The sequence below is a fragment of the Camelus dromedarius genome, chromosome 32 (genome assembly GCF_036321535.1).
Source record: "Camelus dromedarius isolate mCamDro1 chromosome 32, mCamDro1.pat, whole genome shotgun sequence".
NCBI lineage: Eukaryota > Metazoa > Chordata > Mammalia > Artiodactyla > Camelidae > Camelus > Camelus dromedarius.
In genome coordinates, this window is record NC_087467.1 from 11,479,387 (window position 1) to 11,497,773 (window position 18,387).

Genomic DNA, 18,387 nt, shown 5'->3' on the forward strand with positions numbered 1-18,387 from the left:
GTTCTGTAGACCTCGGGCTCCTCACACGGAGAGTGAGGATGGCAACTGGACCTAAGTCTTAATGCTGTTCTGACGGATAAATAAGCTTAATACACATCCAGGGTCTTAGCCCTCAGCATAAAGAAGTGTTGTCAGGGACGTTTCATGTGGCTAAGGTAATCACTCACTCAAAAGAATTCTGTCTTATTTTCTGTAGTAGTGGGGATTGAACCCAGGACCTTGTGCATGCTAAGCACACACTGTCTTGTTTAAAATAATTCAGAAAGGGAAGTTGAATTGGGGATTTTAGAGTCAGAAAAAAAAAAAACACTATGAAGATTTGAGGAAGTGGTGCAGGTTGAAACACTGGTGCGGTGTGTGCCAGTTACATGGCTTTCTCGTTAGCTTCAGCCCTTTAGTTTGCTAACTACAGAGGAGACAAAAATTCCTCCCACCTACATACAAACACTATGATTTTTTTTTGAAGTGTGTATGTGTGTGTACTTTATTTATTTTATTTTGGGGGAGGAGGGGAGGCAACTAGGTTTATTTATTTATTCATTTTAACCGAAGTAGTGGGGATTGAACCCAGGACCTTGTGCATGCTAAGCACACACTCTACTACTGAGCTGTACCTTCCCCTTACATGTGTGTACCTTAAAATGTTCACTTTAAATTATGAAGGATGCTTTTAAATAGTATGAGTTTAGCTTTATGAAAAAAATGACATTTTCTAGTTTTTGTTTTTTCCACTTCATCGCGGACTGGTAAAAGCTATCCTGGAGGAGGAACGGTCTTGGGTCCAACGTCTGAGAGTACAGTCTAGACCACAGTGTTCCCACTTGATCCCAGCTTACTTAGTGTTTTTTATTTTTGGTCAACAATGCTGTTCTTAAGAATAATCAGGTTCTTAGATGTAGCTAAATAAATGCACAATGCAATAGTAGTATGCATTATTTTGTGAACATGAATCTTTGAAATGCCCAAGATGTATAAAATACCTTATCTGAGTGATAAATACGTCAATCATTGGCCAGGCTACTGCTTGTTTTCCAGAAATATGAGAGGAACCTATAGGGCAGTGAATGAAAAATTGAGGTTTTAGAAATGGAGTTGATAGAAGACTAAACTACAGAATGCAGATATTCTGATTTCCTGCAAAAATATAGTTTCCCCTTTAAAAAATAATTTTTTTTTATCTTTCCAGCCAATCGACTTTGAAACAAATAGGATGTTTGTCCTTACTGTCGCTGCAGAAAATCAAGTGCCGTTAGCCAAGGGTATTCAACACCCGCCTCAGTCAACTGCGACTGTGTCTGTCACAGTTATCGATGTGAATGAAAACCCTTATTTTGCCCCAAATCCCAAGATCATTCGCCAAGAAGAAGGCCTTCACGCCGGCACCATGTTAACAACGTTTACAGCTCAGGACCCAGATCGATATATGCAGCAAAATATTAGGTATCAAATGCCGCTTATGGTGTTTTTGTAATTTACACTATGTTCCACGCTGTGCATAAAATGTATTTACCTTTTAAGTGCAAAATTATCATTGGAACCCAAGCTACTTATTACAAGATGATTTTTAATTGTTTGGTGAGGTTTCATCAGTAGATCAATGAGTATATTAGAAAGGAAATAGAAGAATGGAGCTACCAGTGTATTATTTTATTGAAACAAAAGCTCTCTGCGTCTCTTCTTCTGTCCTCTTTCCTTTTTTCAATCTTTAATAATAATTTAGCCTGTGCTTTTATACCAAACATCACTAAAAGCTTCCCCTGTGCATAAACTGGGGGACTCTCTTAGGAGCTTACATAACATTTCTCTCTACTCCATCCATCAGGAAGAGAAGGAAACTCATGCCGAAACCAAGACATAAGCGCTAATTATTTTCATCCCTCACCTGTACAGTGGTTATAGGACTTACAAAGCATATCTGTAAAGATTTCCAACCTCAGCAGAATCTCATTTATCCTTCCCGATGAGAGAGTAGATGGTTGGCAGAGCGTACCCCACACGACTCTCACCCATTGCTGGTGATGATAATTTTTTAAATTAGCTCATACTTTATTTAACTTCTTTGAGAAATGCTGACAGGTGACTGCATATCTTCTCCACTTCTCCTTACGTTGAAATCAAGATAGATAAATAGCTAATTAATAGGTGTATTGAACTCCTCCAACTTTTGGCCTCTCCAAACGTAGGATATGTTTTCCAATTTGTATATGGGCTATCCAAGCTTGAAAAGCTCACCCCTTCCCCAAACGAAAAAGGAGGTTGAGCTAATAAAGCAGATAAAGCTGCTTCATTCAGACTCAGACCGTGGGACTTCCCTTAAAGAGTATAATTCTTTTTTTCCTTTTTTTTTAATTGAAGTGTAGTCAGTTTACAGTGTGTCAGTTTCTGGTGTACAACACAAAGTTTCAGCCATACATATACATAAACGTGTTCCTTTTCATATTCTTTTTCATTATAGGTTACTACAAGCTATTGAATATAGTCCCCTGTGCTGTACAGTACGACCTTGTTGTTTATCTATTTTATACATAGTAGTTAGTATCTGCAAATCTCGAACCCACATTTTATGAAGAGTGTAATTCTGAGGCTTATTCCAGGTGGGAAATCCTCGAAGGAATGAGGTGATGGGGGTCTCCCCGCTGTGACCTCATCTCCACTAGGAGAAGGTGGTAAACATTTTGGAAGTGTCCCGTGGTAGAAAATTCAACCTCTCTTATAATGTCTCGTAAGTCCTGTACGTTAGGGCTAATGCTCATTTAGGTGGTATATTTGAGCTATCTTATCTGCATCATTGCTGTCTTGTCCTTTGAACTAGTTAAGAGCTTAAAATGCGACCTGTGAAATCTGCCTTAATCCCAACACACAGTCGAGAGACTGGGCTCCTGGTCTTTCCCCTCCAACTCCTGTCTGCTGTCTACCACATGTCTGCTCCTGCAGCACATAACCCTCACGGGCCTCCTCACGCCACTGGCACAGAAATACTTGCCCACGTAAAAGCTGTCTGTCCAACCGTCATCTACAAAAATGCACATTAATGAGCTGGTTGCATTTGGAACCAAACCTGTAAAAGAGGTTTTATTTATTAAGTTTTGTGTCAGAAAAATTTAACTTGTTGTGCTTTCATTTTGTAGATACACAAAATTATCTGATCCTGCCAATTGGCTAAAAATAGATCCTGTGAATGGGCAGATAACTACAATTGCTGTTTTGGACAGAGAATCACCCAATGTGAAAAACAATATATACAATGCTACTTTCCTTGCTTCTGACAATGGTACGTAATTGAATGCAGTCACTGTATTATCCTGGATGTTGTTAAAGCGACATGTTCCTCATCAGGAACGCACCATCAGGAAATGAGGTTTTCTACGAAACCCAATTGTCTCGAAAACTGACCTTCATTCCTCTAAGGCCCCAGTTCCTATTATCTGTTCCCTCTGGGCTTTCCATGATATATTCTCTGTCTTCTGTAATGAATGTTCCCAGTGTCCTTACACTCTCCATGGCAGTCTGTCTAGTATTGTGGTCACAAGCTTTTGTGATTTCTCTGCCCTGCTGCACCTTGATGCCTCACTGGCCCGGACACTGTGTGTTTCAAGGTGGTCTTTTTATATTGCTTCTAGTCAGTGTATTTGCTGCCATAAATTTGTCTGTCTCCAGCATTTTTCCTCTTTCTAATTCTCTGCCTCTAATCTGCCATGGGCCAGGAAACTCTTAATTTCGTGCATAAATTGAAATAATTGAGTCCACAAGCTTTTTCTATGTTGGTTTTGAAACATAGTTTAGCACTTTTTTTTTCCTTTGGAGGTCTCTGCTGGATTCTAAATGGCTGAGATGAATAGATAGCACTGTTTTTTAAATATATAAGATAAAAATGACTTATGTAAACCTGGTTTTGGACTTGGTTTAGCTCTCAGTATGACGTGGTCTAAGACGAAAGCTTTGAGACTCTACCTGACCTCCTGGGCTCAAACTCCAGCTCTAACCACTTTTTAACTGCAAGCCTGGCCACAAAGTTTAAAATCTGTCCATTTCCTTTTTCTGTTAAATAAGCATAATGGTAGCAGTATCCTTAACTCACAGTGTACAGGAGAAGATAAAATGGCTTAGATCTGTAAAGCTTTTAAAACAGTGTCTGGCACAAACTAAACACTCAAATAAATATTTCTATTATGTGTTAATAGTTTGAAAACTGAATTGCAACCCTATTTTAAAACCATTTCAGTACTGGACTATGAATGTTAGCATCTAATAAAAATAGCCGGCTTTTCTGTTTGGTGGCCGAGACGTGTAGTTTGAAAAATGTTGTCCTATCAACACTTTTGATAAGAACAGTTTCAAAGAAGCTTTCCGAATCCTGTATAATAAGATTCAATTAGATCATTATCTGTCATAAATCTACGAGGTGACAGGGCCAAAGCAATATTTCTTATCCTTTCTAATATGAGACCTGCTGTTCAAAGATGTAGGCTTGAAACTTGGTGGGAGCGGCTTCTGCCCCATTTCACATCAAAGCACAGCATTAGTGTCTGTTTTATGCTTTCTTGCCATATGTAAGTGGTAGCTTTCCCCACAGTGAAACTTAAAGCAATATATCTTGCACCCTTATGGTGAGATTTAAAGAGCTATCAAATTACATGTATATATGTTGGTGGTGAGTTACAACCGGATTTTTCATTCACTGACGTGGATTGTTTTCTAATTGAAAGGGTGCTTAATATGAGAGAGAAGCGAGCGGTTAAACCCATGTAGCTGTGATGCTTTGCAAATGCACTTGACTGTAAGTCGCAAGGCTGGATTCGGAGCCCCAGGTCTGCTCCTTAGTGACTGGGCAAGCTGTTATATAGTCTCGGGGCCTTTGTTTCTTTATTGATAAATTGTTTTTGCTGCTTGCTATTTTATGCAGTTGTTATGAGAGTCAGATAATATTCAATGTGATAATAAATGTGAAAGTAATTCAGACTATAGAGAATCACAGGGGGTCCCAGTGGTATTAGAATATTGTGAACAGCCGCCCCACCCCTCCACCTTAACCTCCCCTCTCTCAGAGCCATCCATCTTCCTCAGAGAGGTCTGTGGAGCTTTCTTGTTGTCCCTCCTCAGGCGTGGATGTGTGCACCTCCCTAGTTGCATGACCTTGGGCAAGTCACTTAAACCACTGGGTCTCAGTATGCAGCCTTATTTAGAAAAGTCTTACATTTCTGTTCTATTATATTTATATAATATGTGTGTTATTTAACTAAATCTAATTATATCATGTTATATATTTAAATTAATACAATTATATATATTTTTATAATCATATTTCCATTATATTTATATCCTTATAAATTTTTATAATATAGCAGAGGCTATATTATATATTATATTATATTATATTATATTATATTATATAATACAATATAACATAGCATCAGGCAAAATTAGCACAAGAAGTGGTAGAGACAGCATTTGGTGGTGGAATGAGAATGGGTTTGGGGTCAGACAGACCAGTCTTTCCTAGCAACCCCACCGCTTCTAAGAGGGTGAGACCACGCCCACTTCACAGAGACATAGGTTACTGTCTGTTAAATCTACTTCATAGGATGACAACTGAAATAACGTATACAGAGCAGCCTAGCCCTTTCTCAAGGAGTAGCTGGTTGATGAATGAATACGTCTCTTCTCCATGGCGCTCCTTCCCAGGATGAGGTCTGGGGTCTGTAGCACTTCTCCCGCAGACTGTTGCAGTATTTCAGAGCTGTGTCTGAGCTTGAAAAGCAGTCAGGTTCTTTCATGCCCATGTCTTGGTTCACCATCAAAGAGTAGGGTCCGGGAGATCGTGGGCACGGTGTTGTGCGTCTCCGACATCCCCCGCAGCGTGGCGCGCAGAGGAAGAAGAGCGAGTGTCAGGAAGGCGCCGAGTTGTGCTTGGCCCCGACCCAGGGGCGTGCGCATGCGCACTGTCACCGCCCTCAGCACCCGCGGACCCAGCCGGGGCACCACGGGGGTCGTCTAGAAAAGAAGAGAAAAACAGACCGCTTAGGTGCTGTGCCAGCTAGATTTTTCCAAGGTTAGAAAGCTAGAGCTTGGAGAGTTTCACCGTAATTGAGACTCAAAGGGAGAGAATTGTGTAGCATCGGTTTGTAATGTGTTTCCCTTTTAAGGAATTCCTCCCATGAGTGGAACTGGAACACTGCAGATCTATTTACTTGATATTAATGACAATGCCCCTCAAGTCTTACCTCAAGAGGCGGAGACTTGCGAAACTCCGGACCCCAATGCAATTAACATCACCGCCCTGGATTATGACATTGATCCAAATGCTGGACCATTTGCCTTTGATCTTCCTTTGTCTCCTGTGACTATTAAGAGAAATTGGACCATCACTCGGCTTAACGGTAAGAACAGGTTAATTATTTGAATATATGTGCAGTGGAGAGGTTTTGAAGCCTGGTATGAAAAGCTAATTTTAAGCGCTTTATTATCTTCTCATTAAATACATTTAAAAAGCTACTTAAAGTTTAAGTAAGGTGTTAAAAGCCCTTAAAGCAAAAAAAAAAAAAAAAAAAAAACAAAAAAAACTATGCAGGATAGTTGAAGTGGATTTTATATGTACTATTAGCTAGTAATACATTCTAGAAAATGCAGTGTTTTTTATTTGTATTAGGTATAAGCGATCAGACTGTATTTTTTTCCTTTTTTGCATAGGTGATTTTGCTCAGCTTAATTTAAAGATCAAATTTCTCGAAGCCGGGATATATGAAGTTCCAATCATAATCACAGATTCGGGTAACCCTCCCAAATCAAATATCTCCATCCTCCGCGTGAAGGTCTGCCAGTGTGACTCCAACGGGGACTGCACAGATGTGGATCGAATTGTAGGGGCGGGGCTCGGCACAGGCGCCATCATTGCCATCCTGCTTTGTATCATCATCCTGCTCAGTAAGTACATTCGCTGTCTCTTCTGTCTGGTTCTCTTTGCTTCTAGGATGTTTTGGCGAAGTAACTTTTTGCTTTTGCCTTTCAACGTCACCTGACCACTCTCTTCCACCTCTGAGCACCTTCTTGCAGCCACGTCTGCTTGAGAATGAGAAAAGCGTTGAGCATCCTTTCCAGTATGTCCATGTCTACAGCAAACCCAGCCAGCCTACCTCTTCCCTGCCCTGTTGCTGTTTTCAGATGCTAATCTTCTGGGGAGCCATAGCCAACTGTTTTCATAGAAAAATGTTAGACAGTCCTCAGTCTGAGCACTTACGATTTGACTCTGAATTTATGGCACGTAGTTAATGATTTAGGAAAATAAGTATATTGCTTTCCTTCATACACAGCGCAGTCAGCAGCCTGCTCCAGTCATGCAGGGATCAAGGTATTTGTTTCTGACGGACTGCATAAAATAGTGAGAGACAGTACTTCATACAGCACCTTGGATCATAGAAATAATTACACAGCTCAATAAGTTGTGTTTAGAGCAAGTCTAGTTTAAGGAATTGTGCCTTTCTAAGATACTTTGCAATTTTTGGTTCAATGGAATGCAAGAAAATTAAACACTGGTAAGTACTTCAGGAACCACTTCTAAGCATGCGGGTTAAAAGAATAAATTGCTTGGACTCCGTGTTTTATCGTTAAGTAGCAGCGGGACTTAGTCTCTGGTGCTATCGCGCTATGCACCAGTCACTTTCTTGAAAATGTTGGCCGTTTCTTTTATGTTTCCTCCATTTACAAGTGTTCTGGTAATTTAGAATCCTGTCCCTTTTTTCTAAGCAATTACTATAGAAGCCTGAGCATTTTTTACTTCCTGTGTGGAGACTACTTTGACTATAATTTGAAACCTGCATGCTAGACTAACAATCCGCTTGCTAGATTTAGCCGTGGAACAATGGCAAATGAGCTCAGGTATCTGGCTTTAAAAGGAGGATATTTATTTTTATGGCCAATAATAAAAATGTGCTCAAATAAGAGTCATTAAATCTTTTGCTTCCGGATGTAAACTGATAGCCCCAGATTTTAGAGAGAATGCATTCCTAGATGTGCACTTAGGGATATGTTTCAATTTCAGCCAGAATGAGGCATATATGCCAGCCTTATCGAGAAAGACTTAGATCTGATGGATTGTGACGTGAAGAACCGACTCTAGGCGTTTTGAAGGAAAACGAATTGGTGCTGATTTTCACATCAATCCTCTGGAAAATTTATGAGTCTAATCCTGGCACAAAAATGTAAAGCATGAAAACCTAATGTTATTTCAGTGCTCAGACTAATCCCCAAGCCTTCTTACCTGAAACGTGCAGTTGAATAGAAAAGGCGACCCTCAGAAGCGCGGTAGAAAAACACGAGCCTTTGGGATTCAAACACCCTCAAGATCCAGCTGCTGATCCAGGTCTGGTTACTTCCAAAGTCATCTTGGCGGGCACTTGACCCTCCTTGAGAAGTGTCCTTCTCTCCGATTTGGGGAGTCAGATGATGCCTGACCAACGGGAAGGACACAGCTATGAAATGATGAGTAATGATTTCACTTACTGTTATTTGTCATCTTAGACTTAACAAACCAGTCTATTAAGGGTAGCCTACCCTGCAGCAAGACAAAGTGAAAGACAGAAATAGTTATCGTCCCCTCTTGCAGATGGTAAAACTGAGGACGGACGTTCACTCAGTGAGTTCCCAGGGCACCAGGTTCCAGAACCCAGGTCTTCCCACTCTAAGCCTAAGTCAGTGCTTCGTCTTGTTTCTCTTTGTCCGAGGCCAGAAACAGCTAAGGGAGTGGAAGAGGCGTTACAAGTTTCTCACCCCCGTGGGTGCAGATTATGAGTGTTGAAGACCGTGATGAGCTGGGTCAGGCTTTTAAAATTACGACCTTGTCTGTTTTGCCTCTTTTCCTGCCTAGTCCTCGTTCTGATGTTTGTGGTATGGATGAAGCGTCGGGATAAAGAACGTCAGGCCAAGCAGCTTTTAATTGATCCAGAGGATGATGTAAGAGATAATATTTTAAAATATGACGAAGAAGGTGGAGGAGAAGAAGACCAGGTAAGCGATATTTTAGATCTTTAAGTGGAATTTTATGATCATACAATTAGCATGGTGAGAAAATATTAATACATGGAGTCAGAGGGCGGCGGTATCAAGTTTCTTTTCCTTTATCACACTATCTAACGCTTGGTGAATTTTTTCCAACCTGTGCTGCATATTTCTTGAATTTTTTTTTTCAAGAGTACCAAATGTCACTGTATTTGTCCTGTAAGAAAATCATGGAATTATTTCAAGGAGCCTAGGGTTGACACCTAATGCCAATTAGATGTGTACTAATAAAAATGTTTTTCTTTTACAGTTTTTTCTTCATTGGCTATTCAAAATACAAGTAAAAGTAGTTTCTGTGTTGGAATTTGGATATGTGCATGTATGGCAGAAAAAGCACTAGACTGTTTATTTCAGAAACATTTACCAAGAAAATTCATTATTCCCAGGCACTGTAGTAGTCACTGGGGACACAGAGGTGGGCAGAGCCAACAAAGGTTTGTCCTCGAGAATATTACGTTCTTGAGAAATACTTGACCTTAGAGACAATGTCTAGGTCATCTCTGTATCCGTAAGTGTCTTTTCATGGTGACGAGCTCATACAGTTGCTCAGTCAATGTTGCAGTTCCCAACTGGCTATAAAATAAATAACACGAGCTTCCATATCACTTTGTGCATAGGGAGCTGCATCCCCGTTCGAGGACCGGAATGACCAATAGGTGGAAAAAGAAGAACTTTATCTGCTCGGAAGCAGTGTCTTAGATATCAGAATAGCTCACGTTTATGAAGTCCGTACTCTGTACGGGGCGTTCTGCTAAGTACATTAAATGCCGTACTCCCTTAAATCTTTGAAACCTGTGAGACTGGGCTGCGACTATCTCCACGTTTGTGTTAGGAAACAGCCTACAGATGGTAGGAGTCGATAAACTCAGACAGCTAGGGAGTGGCAGAGGCAGGATTTGAATCCAGGTCTGTCTGTTCTTACAGCCTAAACTAGCTACTCTGGTGCAGTTAACTATCTAGAAGATATCTGTATAATCCACAAGAAATCACTGTGACACATGTTTCTTAGATTCATTTGATAGCCCTGTCATTCCCACAGACTAACTTGAAAAAGAGCAAAATTCTTGAATGTATGTTCTCTTTCTCTTTTTTACTCCTTGGAGGAAATAACGTATCGCATTCTGCTTTACAAAGCACGCTCACATCCATTGTTGAGTTCTGTCTTTGTGAGGGCCCTTAGAGTTTCCCGTCTTCCATGTGAGCAGATTTCGTGATTTGCTCTCAGAGTTTGTAACTGGCAGAGTCAGAACTCAAGCCCGCATCTCCGACTCCGTGCTAGGTTTACAGTACCTCAACTCCCTCATTTAGAAGAGATGCAGATTTAAAATCTGCTGAAAACTTGACTCGTGTGTAAAGCTGTTTTGAATACTGACTAATTAAAGTGGCTCTATAAATATACCCCAGGGTTTCTTGCTTATAAATGTCTCTGGATATTAAAATTCATGTTTGGCTTAATCCCTCGTTAATCTATCCTTTCACTTTCCTGAGCTGTGTTCAACATCAGCAAACGTTATACTCGTCACATTATCTCATAAATCTTCTTCTTTCAGCATTTTAGTTTTCATGTCATTGTGCCTAATTTTCTAAGCATAAACCTAAACCCAACTCAATGAAGCTTTGGTAAACATAGTAATGACTAGAAGGACAGGACACCATGCATAACGGGATGCTGGATAGAATCAAGAACCAAGGTACTTCTCAGCATCCAAGGGTCTGGACCAGGGCGCCCGATGTCACCTGATCTGCCTTTCTCCTCCCCACCAATTCCTTTAAGAAATTCTTTCATGGATTTTTATTGTTGTAGTTATTTTAGGAAAGACTTACTTTCTTTATTGAGTTTCTCCACTTCGATGGATGCTTGAGACCAAATGGTGAAACTTACCTAGTGCAAGATTTATTAAAATTATCATCATAAATCTTCAGCCTCTTCTTTCCCTGACCTGAAAGTTTTCTTTGCTCCCAGATTAACTCTTGGGCATGAACCTGTTGCTTCCTACCCACTTTTTTGGTAGTTTTTTTGGTGGGGGGAGTGGGGGTGTAATTTTTTTTAATGAAGGTGCTGGGGATTGAACCCAGGACCTTGTGCATGCTAAGCACACGCTCTACCACTGAGTGGTGCCCTCCCCTCCCCACCCACTTTCTTGAGAGTCCAAAGATTTTTCTGGAACTTTCTCTGTATTGACCTCAGTGGCTCATTTATTTCTTTAGTACTGGTCTTCCAGTGACATCATATTGTAGACTTTTGCTTCCTTGATGGCATTTTAGTCTAGAGCAAGAGCTTCCGCCCATCTCTGATCCTGTAATGATTTCCATTTGCAGTTCTCATTATTGAAAATTGTGACAAAATTACATAATAGGCTTTTTATTCATTCTAATTTTTACCTCATAACGGAGGAATAAAATATGAAGTGTGGGAATGCTGTACCTGCACCTGGGGTTCTGTCTCCTCCCTCTCTAAAGTGGTCCATGAAATCCGTTCACTTGCAACATCTTCAAGGCCACTGCCTTAACTTAGGTCACTGTCACTCATGGCCACTAACATTTTACCTTCAAAGTCAGGGTGATTTGTCCTTTTACCATTTAATGACTTTCTCCTTCTCACTCCTCCTGGGATAAGAGCCGCTGTGGGTCTTTTTTCTCCTAGAAATGGCTTGTCACATTCTTTATTTTCATCCAGTTAGGTCTCCTTGTGTCCTCAGCTATCTGATGGCCTCAGAAATCTGTGAGTTAGTGACCTGTCTGCCTTGTTCTTGTCATAGTGTGCAAATGAGAATCTCACGATTTTCTCTGTTCCCAACCAGAAGCAGAAGGCTTCCTCCAGGCTTAAGAGTATAACCACCACTCATGTCCACAGAGCACGTTTCCATCCCCTCTGAAGCTTCCCTCGTACCCGCTGCCAGGCAGGATGCCCTCTGTCAGAAGTACCCTGTGTTTTCTATTTCTATCGCCATAGACTGGCATTACCTGGTTTGGGATTTTATCGTAAAAATGGATGTTATGCAGTAGGTACTTTTCTGGTTTCTTTTACTCAGCATTCTATCTGTAAGATTCATCCATGCTGTATCTAGAAGTAGTTCATTTTTTTGTCCTTGCCGAATACTGTTCATATGTAAGAGCTAACCACATTTTATTTATCCATTTTACTACACTAGGACATTAGAGCTGATCCGCTCAAGTCCTTATGAGCAAAACTGCTATGAAAGTTCTTGTGCGTGGGTTCTGGGGCATTTCTGTTGGTACAGTGCACAGGGATCGAATCTCTGGGTCCTCGAATGTGCGTATGTACGAGCTTTGTACAGTCCTGCCTGCTTTGCAGAGTGACTGTATCCATTCACACCTGCCCTAACCGCAGACACGCGTGAGCGTTCCAGTTGCCCCGCATCCTCACTGGCACTTGGCGGTTTTCAGTCTTTAAGAAGTTCAGCCCCTCTGATGGCGAGTGCCTCATTGTGACTTAATCGGGATGTTCCTACCGACTCACTTGCCACTTTGATATCTTCCTTGTGAAGTTTCTGTTCCGCTTATTGGCTTACTTTTCTATTGGTCTGTTTTTTCTTACTGATTTGTAGGAGGTCCTTATGTATTACGGGTATCAGTTCTTGGTCAGATACATGTATTATCAATCTCTTCTGTTCTGTAGCTGCTTCTTTAGTCTCTTAAAGGTACCTTATGACGAACAGAAGTTTTTTCATTTTAATGAAGTCCAATTTATCCGTTTTTTCCAATATGGATAGTGCATTTATACCTATTTAAGAAAAGTACCCTGAGTTAATGAATCCCCCTTCCTAAAAAAAAAAAAAACTCCTCTTCTTGAAGCGTTATGGTTTCATCTATCACGTGAAGTCTGTGATCTGTATGTAATCCGTCTGTAATGAACTGTTCACACAGTATAAGATAAGGTCCAGGGATCTCCTTTGTTTTCGACCTATGTGGCTGTCCAGCACTGTTTGCTAAAAAAAGATAACCCTTAAAAAGATAACTGCCTTGCAGTGGTTTATTGGTCGTAAAGTGGTTATACGCATGCAGGTCCACGGGTGGGTTCGGGACGCTCTGCGCTGTACTGTTTGTCTTACTGGTCTCTTCTTGGGCCAGTGCCTTGCTGTTTCCATTACTATAGTTTTCTAATAATAGCTTCATTTCTGTTAGGATGATTTCTCCAACTGAATTCATCAAGATTTTTTTTTAAGTTGACTTTATTACTTACTTTTTTTTTCCTTTACAGAAAGAAACCCTTTACTCGGTACTCTTACTTTCTAAGTGAATTTATTCCAAATGCTTCTCCATTTTCTAAATAAGATACCAGTGCCTTTAAATCTTAAAATTACAGTCAATTCCTGAGACATTCAGTTTTATGAAATACACCGTATACTATTGACCATAATGCACACGTGGCTCCCTGTTAGAAATTCTCTTTCCTTGCAGCGTGCATTAAGCCTTTTTGGCAACAGACTCTGGCTCATACTTTTTTATTACTTTTTTATTTTTTTAAGAAGACATTATCTCTTTACAAGAGTGAGCCTCTGAAATGGAATTGGTGCCATGTCACATTGTAGACAAGTTTTAGTCGATTTTTATTAGACCCTTCTGGTATTGTATGGAGCATGGGTGTTACCTCTAGATGTAGTTGGAGACTGTACCGTAGGAGGCAGACACAGCTGGTCAGCATCAGGCCATGGCTGCTGGCCGTCTCAGCCATGCAGTCTTGCAGAATCATCAGCTTTAAAACGTGGGTAGATCTCAGAGGTCAGGTTCGGTAGTTGGTGAATGCTTGTGGTTACATGCAAAGGCTCCTGTGCCCAGGAGGCTACGATGCCTCACCTAAAGCCGGCTAGGCAGGATTCCTAGTCTTCCTGCCAAGAGAAAGCATCCTTGAGGAACCAACTGATTAGAAAGAAAACAAAGCGAAAGAGTCCTTTACAAGGAATGGCCCTTACCTTCCCGGCTGTTGATAAGCATCTCTGCTGAAGTTCTATGCCAAAACGGTACGTTGCTAATTTCTTTAACAAAATAGCTAAAAATCTAGGGCCTCAGAAAAGAAAAATAAAACAAACCAAAAAAATAAAAAAATAAAATCCCCACCTCTGTATCTTTTTTCTTGTCTTGTGTAGGGTAGCCTTTTCCTCAGTGCATGTGGGCGTCCTGCTCTGATTTTGATTGTCAGGAGACAAGGTCGGGCCCACATTTGAAACTGGCTCTAGACGTGCTCCGAACAGGACCATTATCCTGTCCCGGGGCCGTTGGCAGTTGGACAGCCTCAGTATAATGCCTGGTCTCTTTTCAGAGGGTGAGGGCCCTTCTTTATCTGTTTCACTGCGGGGCTGTGGGTGGTTATCAAGTCATGTTTAATTACCCTCGTTAGCAAACGTCCTTCAGTGCCCTTTTGGCCAGTGGGGCTGGTTGCAGACACTGTATCCCTTTTAATGATCTTCGTATCTAGTTCCTTGTGTATCAGCATCACTAATAAAATCAGGGTGAAAGTACAATATACACAACTGAGAGCTCACGTCCCCTGGAACCATCCCCTTCTAGCCCCAGGACAGGAAACAGAAACTGTTAGCTTCCTGCTCTTTAAAGCTCAGACTTAATTACAATTGCTCCTCTTATATTAAACCAACATTTATGGAGTGTGTATTGTGTTTATGGCGCTCGCTGGTGCTCACTGTAAACAGCCACCGCGTCAACCTCTTGATGTTACCCAGCTCCGTTCCCCATAATAATAGCGAAGGCTGCTGTCTGGGGGGAGGGACGCCCTGTGCGGTAGGCACTGTGCCAAGTGCTTTGTAGCCATACTGTCATCTGAGCCTCCCCTAGTCCAGTGTTAGAAAGTGGTGACCCGGGGATTAGATCCCAGTGGGCCTGAGCCCAGAGAAGATGGTATCTTTACCATGAGATGTACCATCCTTGACAAAAGCTTGGGCTCAGCCTGGCGATTCAAACAGTGCCTTTCAGAATGTCACTTGAATTTATCGGAAGAAGGCAGTCCCCCTCTTTGAAGTAGACTGCGGGACATACAGCAGTTTTCTCTGCTCTTAAAGTTTAACTTGGAAAACTTTTCATTCTCAAGGCGCTGGGCTGTCTGGGGGACTCTGGGCCTGTGAAAGAAGGAGCTCCTGTCACATCGGGAGGTTTCTCAAATGACGGTCAGTGGACGCTGGAGTCCTTGTGACCAGGGCCGGTGGCTCAGGGGGGCTGTGGCAGCCTTAAGGGGCAGGATTGTCATCCCCGCAGGCAGAGTCGACTCGTTTGAGATGCACGCCGAGGCTGGTCTGAGCTGGTCCTGACGGAAAGTGTGAGTGGCTCCTTCAAGATACCACACCATCTCTTGATCATTCTTGGATTCTTGGCCCTTGTCATCCACTGGGTACCGCGTCTGAATTCCCACACTCGCTGCTGCTGCTGCTGCTGAGATGAAGGCAGCATCACGATTGGCTACGTATTTTTCTCTCAGTCACTTGTGACAGGACCCGGCACCTCCTGGGCCCCCCGCTTCTCACAGTTCAGCACCATGAGGACTCTCTGAATTTCCAACTTTGATTTCTTGAATCTTAGAGATGTGCTCTGGGCTAGTTTCTTTTGCATCAGAGATGGTTCTGAGCTCTCAGGTAAAGTACCTGCTACCAGCCCTGACAGTCTGGAGACACGTGTGAAAGCTGGATTCTGGGTCACTTGATGGTCACAATTCATACGCAGGGAGGCCTGTTCATCAAAAGTCCATGGCTGTGTTTTATTCAGCTTGCAGAGTTTAAAAACTGTGAATAAATTCACAAAAATTCTAGTTCTCCCCATCCTTTTGAAAAAATGGAAAGTTAGCCTGCATTCTGACATGGCAACAATTGTTGGAAGCTAAACAGAGACTTCTTTAAGCAGCAAGCATGTTCCAATCACTGTTGGTTTCCTTTTATTCGCAATTGGATTTCTGTTATCAGCCTATCCTTTGTAGATACCTATTTTTGCAGACTCTGATTCAATTATACAATAATTTTTGCAGTTTGGATGAACAAAAACAGATTTCTGTGAGGAGGAGGTACTACATTGCTCTGAAACCTTGGGATGGTTTTCTGTAATAGTGATTTTTTTTTAAAAAGAATGTGGATTAGCCACTGATATTTTTAGGCAGATGTGGCTGTTAAAATAGGCTAGCTGCTGGAACAAATTAAGATTTCACTGGAGTGACCTAAGCCTCATTGAAGTATATTTCTTGCTTATGTGGCAGTGCTTGGGCTTTGGGTCCTGGGAGTTTGAAAGGGGAGAGAAGGTCCCCTCCACTCCACACAGTCACTCAGGGACTCAGAGGGTCAGTGGCTCCCCCGTCTTCCACATGTGGCTTCCAAGGTCACCCTAGCCATACATGACAGAGCACAGGAAGATGATTTGTGGGAGATTTTATGGGCCAGGCCTGGAAGTGACACACATCACTTCCACTCCTGCCTTGAGAGGAGAATAAATGGGCTGGGTGACCAGCTGGAGAGCTCTGCCCACCCAGGCTGGGTACCTGTGTTTAGAGAATCTTTTCTGAGGTTTGTTGAGAAGAGCATTTCTCACAGTCCCCTCCCACAGTGGGTCGCTAGACCAAGTGCATCATTCTGACCCATCAGATAGGTCAGAAAGAAGTGGGTCCCTGGACACAGAGGAGATGCAGGAGCTAGAGCAGCTCACTGTGTGTCAGACTCACCAGATACCGGGGAGGGCGGCTTTCCCTTCCCTGGAGAGCGAACCCACGGTTCTGTGCCTCGGGGTTTGACTCTGAGGAATGGGGGCTGATGGCATCATTTCTCCTCTCATTGCCCCTCCGGCTTGCATTTTCAACTGCAGTAGAACTGAACCTCCTGTGAATCTAACCGCTGTCACGCTATTTTCCACTTTTGCTCCATGGTCTTTCCCTGCCTACGTCTGTTCAGCCACCAAGATTCCATCTCAAGGCACCTTCTCTTGGGGTCCCAGGGTGAATCACATGTCTCTGCTCTGGGCTCCCACAGCATCCCACGTCCACCTCTATTTTGGGATCTTGTGTGCAGCCCTAGTCCCGACCTCAAGCCCTGTGAGACCATGGACTTGCTGCGTTGATTTTTTTTTTTTTAATTCCAGTATCTAGGACAGTTGGCACCTGGCAGGCACTCACAGAATGTTGGTGCGTTGGGGCCTCTTCCTGAATCTCCTAGTTTGCAAGTCTAACTGCAGGGTTAATTGAACCATTACACCCTGCTGACTTCACTTGCATTTTTTGAGATCTCTGAGGTCTTCAGGAAATGATGATCACATTCATAAATGCTGGAATTTCACTACATAGTTGTTCTGTGTTAGACACTGGGCTCTGCTCTTCGTTCATGTGTCTTTTATAATCTTCCCAACAACTCTATGCAGTATATGTGCTGCTGTTAGTCTGGTTTTCAAACCCAAGTCCCTGTGACTGGAGAGCCTCAGTTCTTAGGCACTGCGCTGGCTGTCACAGGAACGATGTTTTCTTTACTCGTGCTGGTCAATAGCACGCAGGTGTTACTGGGCAGGACCAGCGAGACTGGGCACTTAGCCACAGCTTATTAGATGACCGTCGGTAATCTGGTTTTAAAGCAAAGGACAAGATCGAATGAGTTCATTAAGCATGGCTTGCAGAATTGAACACATTTTGACATTGACAAACTTAGACACTGAAGAGGCAATGTGAGGAGCCAAGTTTTTTTGTTGTTTTGTTTTTTTTAATCTGAGAATATAATCTGGGAAGCAGAAACTAAAATCTAAAATCTAGGCTGGATGCCAAGACAGAAGAACGGAGCACAGGTACGAGAAAGTCCATGGAGACCAAACCAGCCACTTCCCTGAGCCCAGGGATCTCTGCTTGAACCAGGACGTTCTCTGTAGCTTTCCTGCCAGTCTCAGGAACCAGCCCCAGTGTGGGCAACCAAGCACGCCCCCTCTGACTCAAGCAGAGGGTGAAACCAGTTATTTGATTCTTTGAAATAATTGCTTTACAAAATCATTCTGCTTTATAAGGAAACTAACAGATGGCTGACTCTGGACGTACTTATAGAGATCACTTTCAACGTTTTCATTGTTGTCTGAAGCACACTCTCTTAAGTATGTTCCCAAGTTATTCGTCCATTTATACCCACCTGCAAACACTACAGTGTGTATTAGTTATTAAAAGAGTGACACTGATTTCACAAGAGGAAAGTTTCACTGGGAATTGGGTTACCACGTTGCTGTTCCTTTTTTCATGCTGTTCTCGAAAGCCCTCATGGCCAGGTGACTCGCACTGCCTACAGACAACATATATTCTGAGCTGGTCAGTGCCCGTTCCCTGCGGGGCAGTAAATATTATGAACGTGCAGTTGATTTGCA

General features: G+C 42.2%; 1 protein-coding gene across 1 annotated transcript in view; it reads left to right on the forward strand.

Moving 5' to 3' along the window:
- Positions 1-18,387, forward strand: part of CDH2 (cadherin 2) — a 194,193-nt gene that overhangs the window by 158,099 nt on the left and 17,707 nt on the right. The window contains exons 10-14 of the mRNA XM_031439018.2: positions 1,187-1,440; positions 3,129-3,271; positions 6,144-6,377; positions 6,688-6,921; positions 8,861-9,000. Coding sequence (XP_031294878.1) covers positions 1,187-1,440; positions 3,129-3,271; positions 6,144-6,377; positions 6,688-6,921; positions 8,861-9,000 — 1,005 coding nt within the window. The remainder of the gene's footprint in view (positions 1-1,186; positions 1,441-3,128; positions 3,272-6,143; positions 6,378-6,687; positions 6,922-8,860; positions 9,001-18,387) is intronic.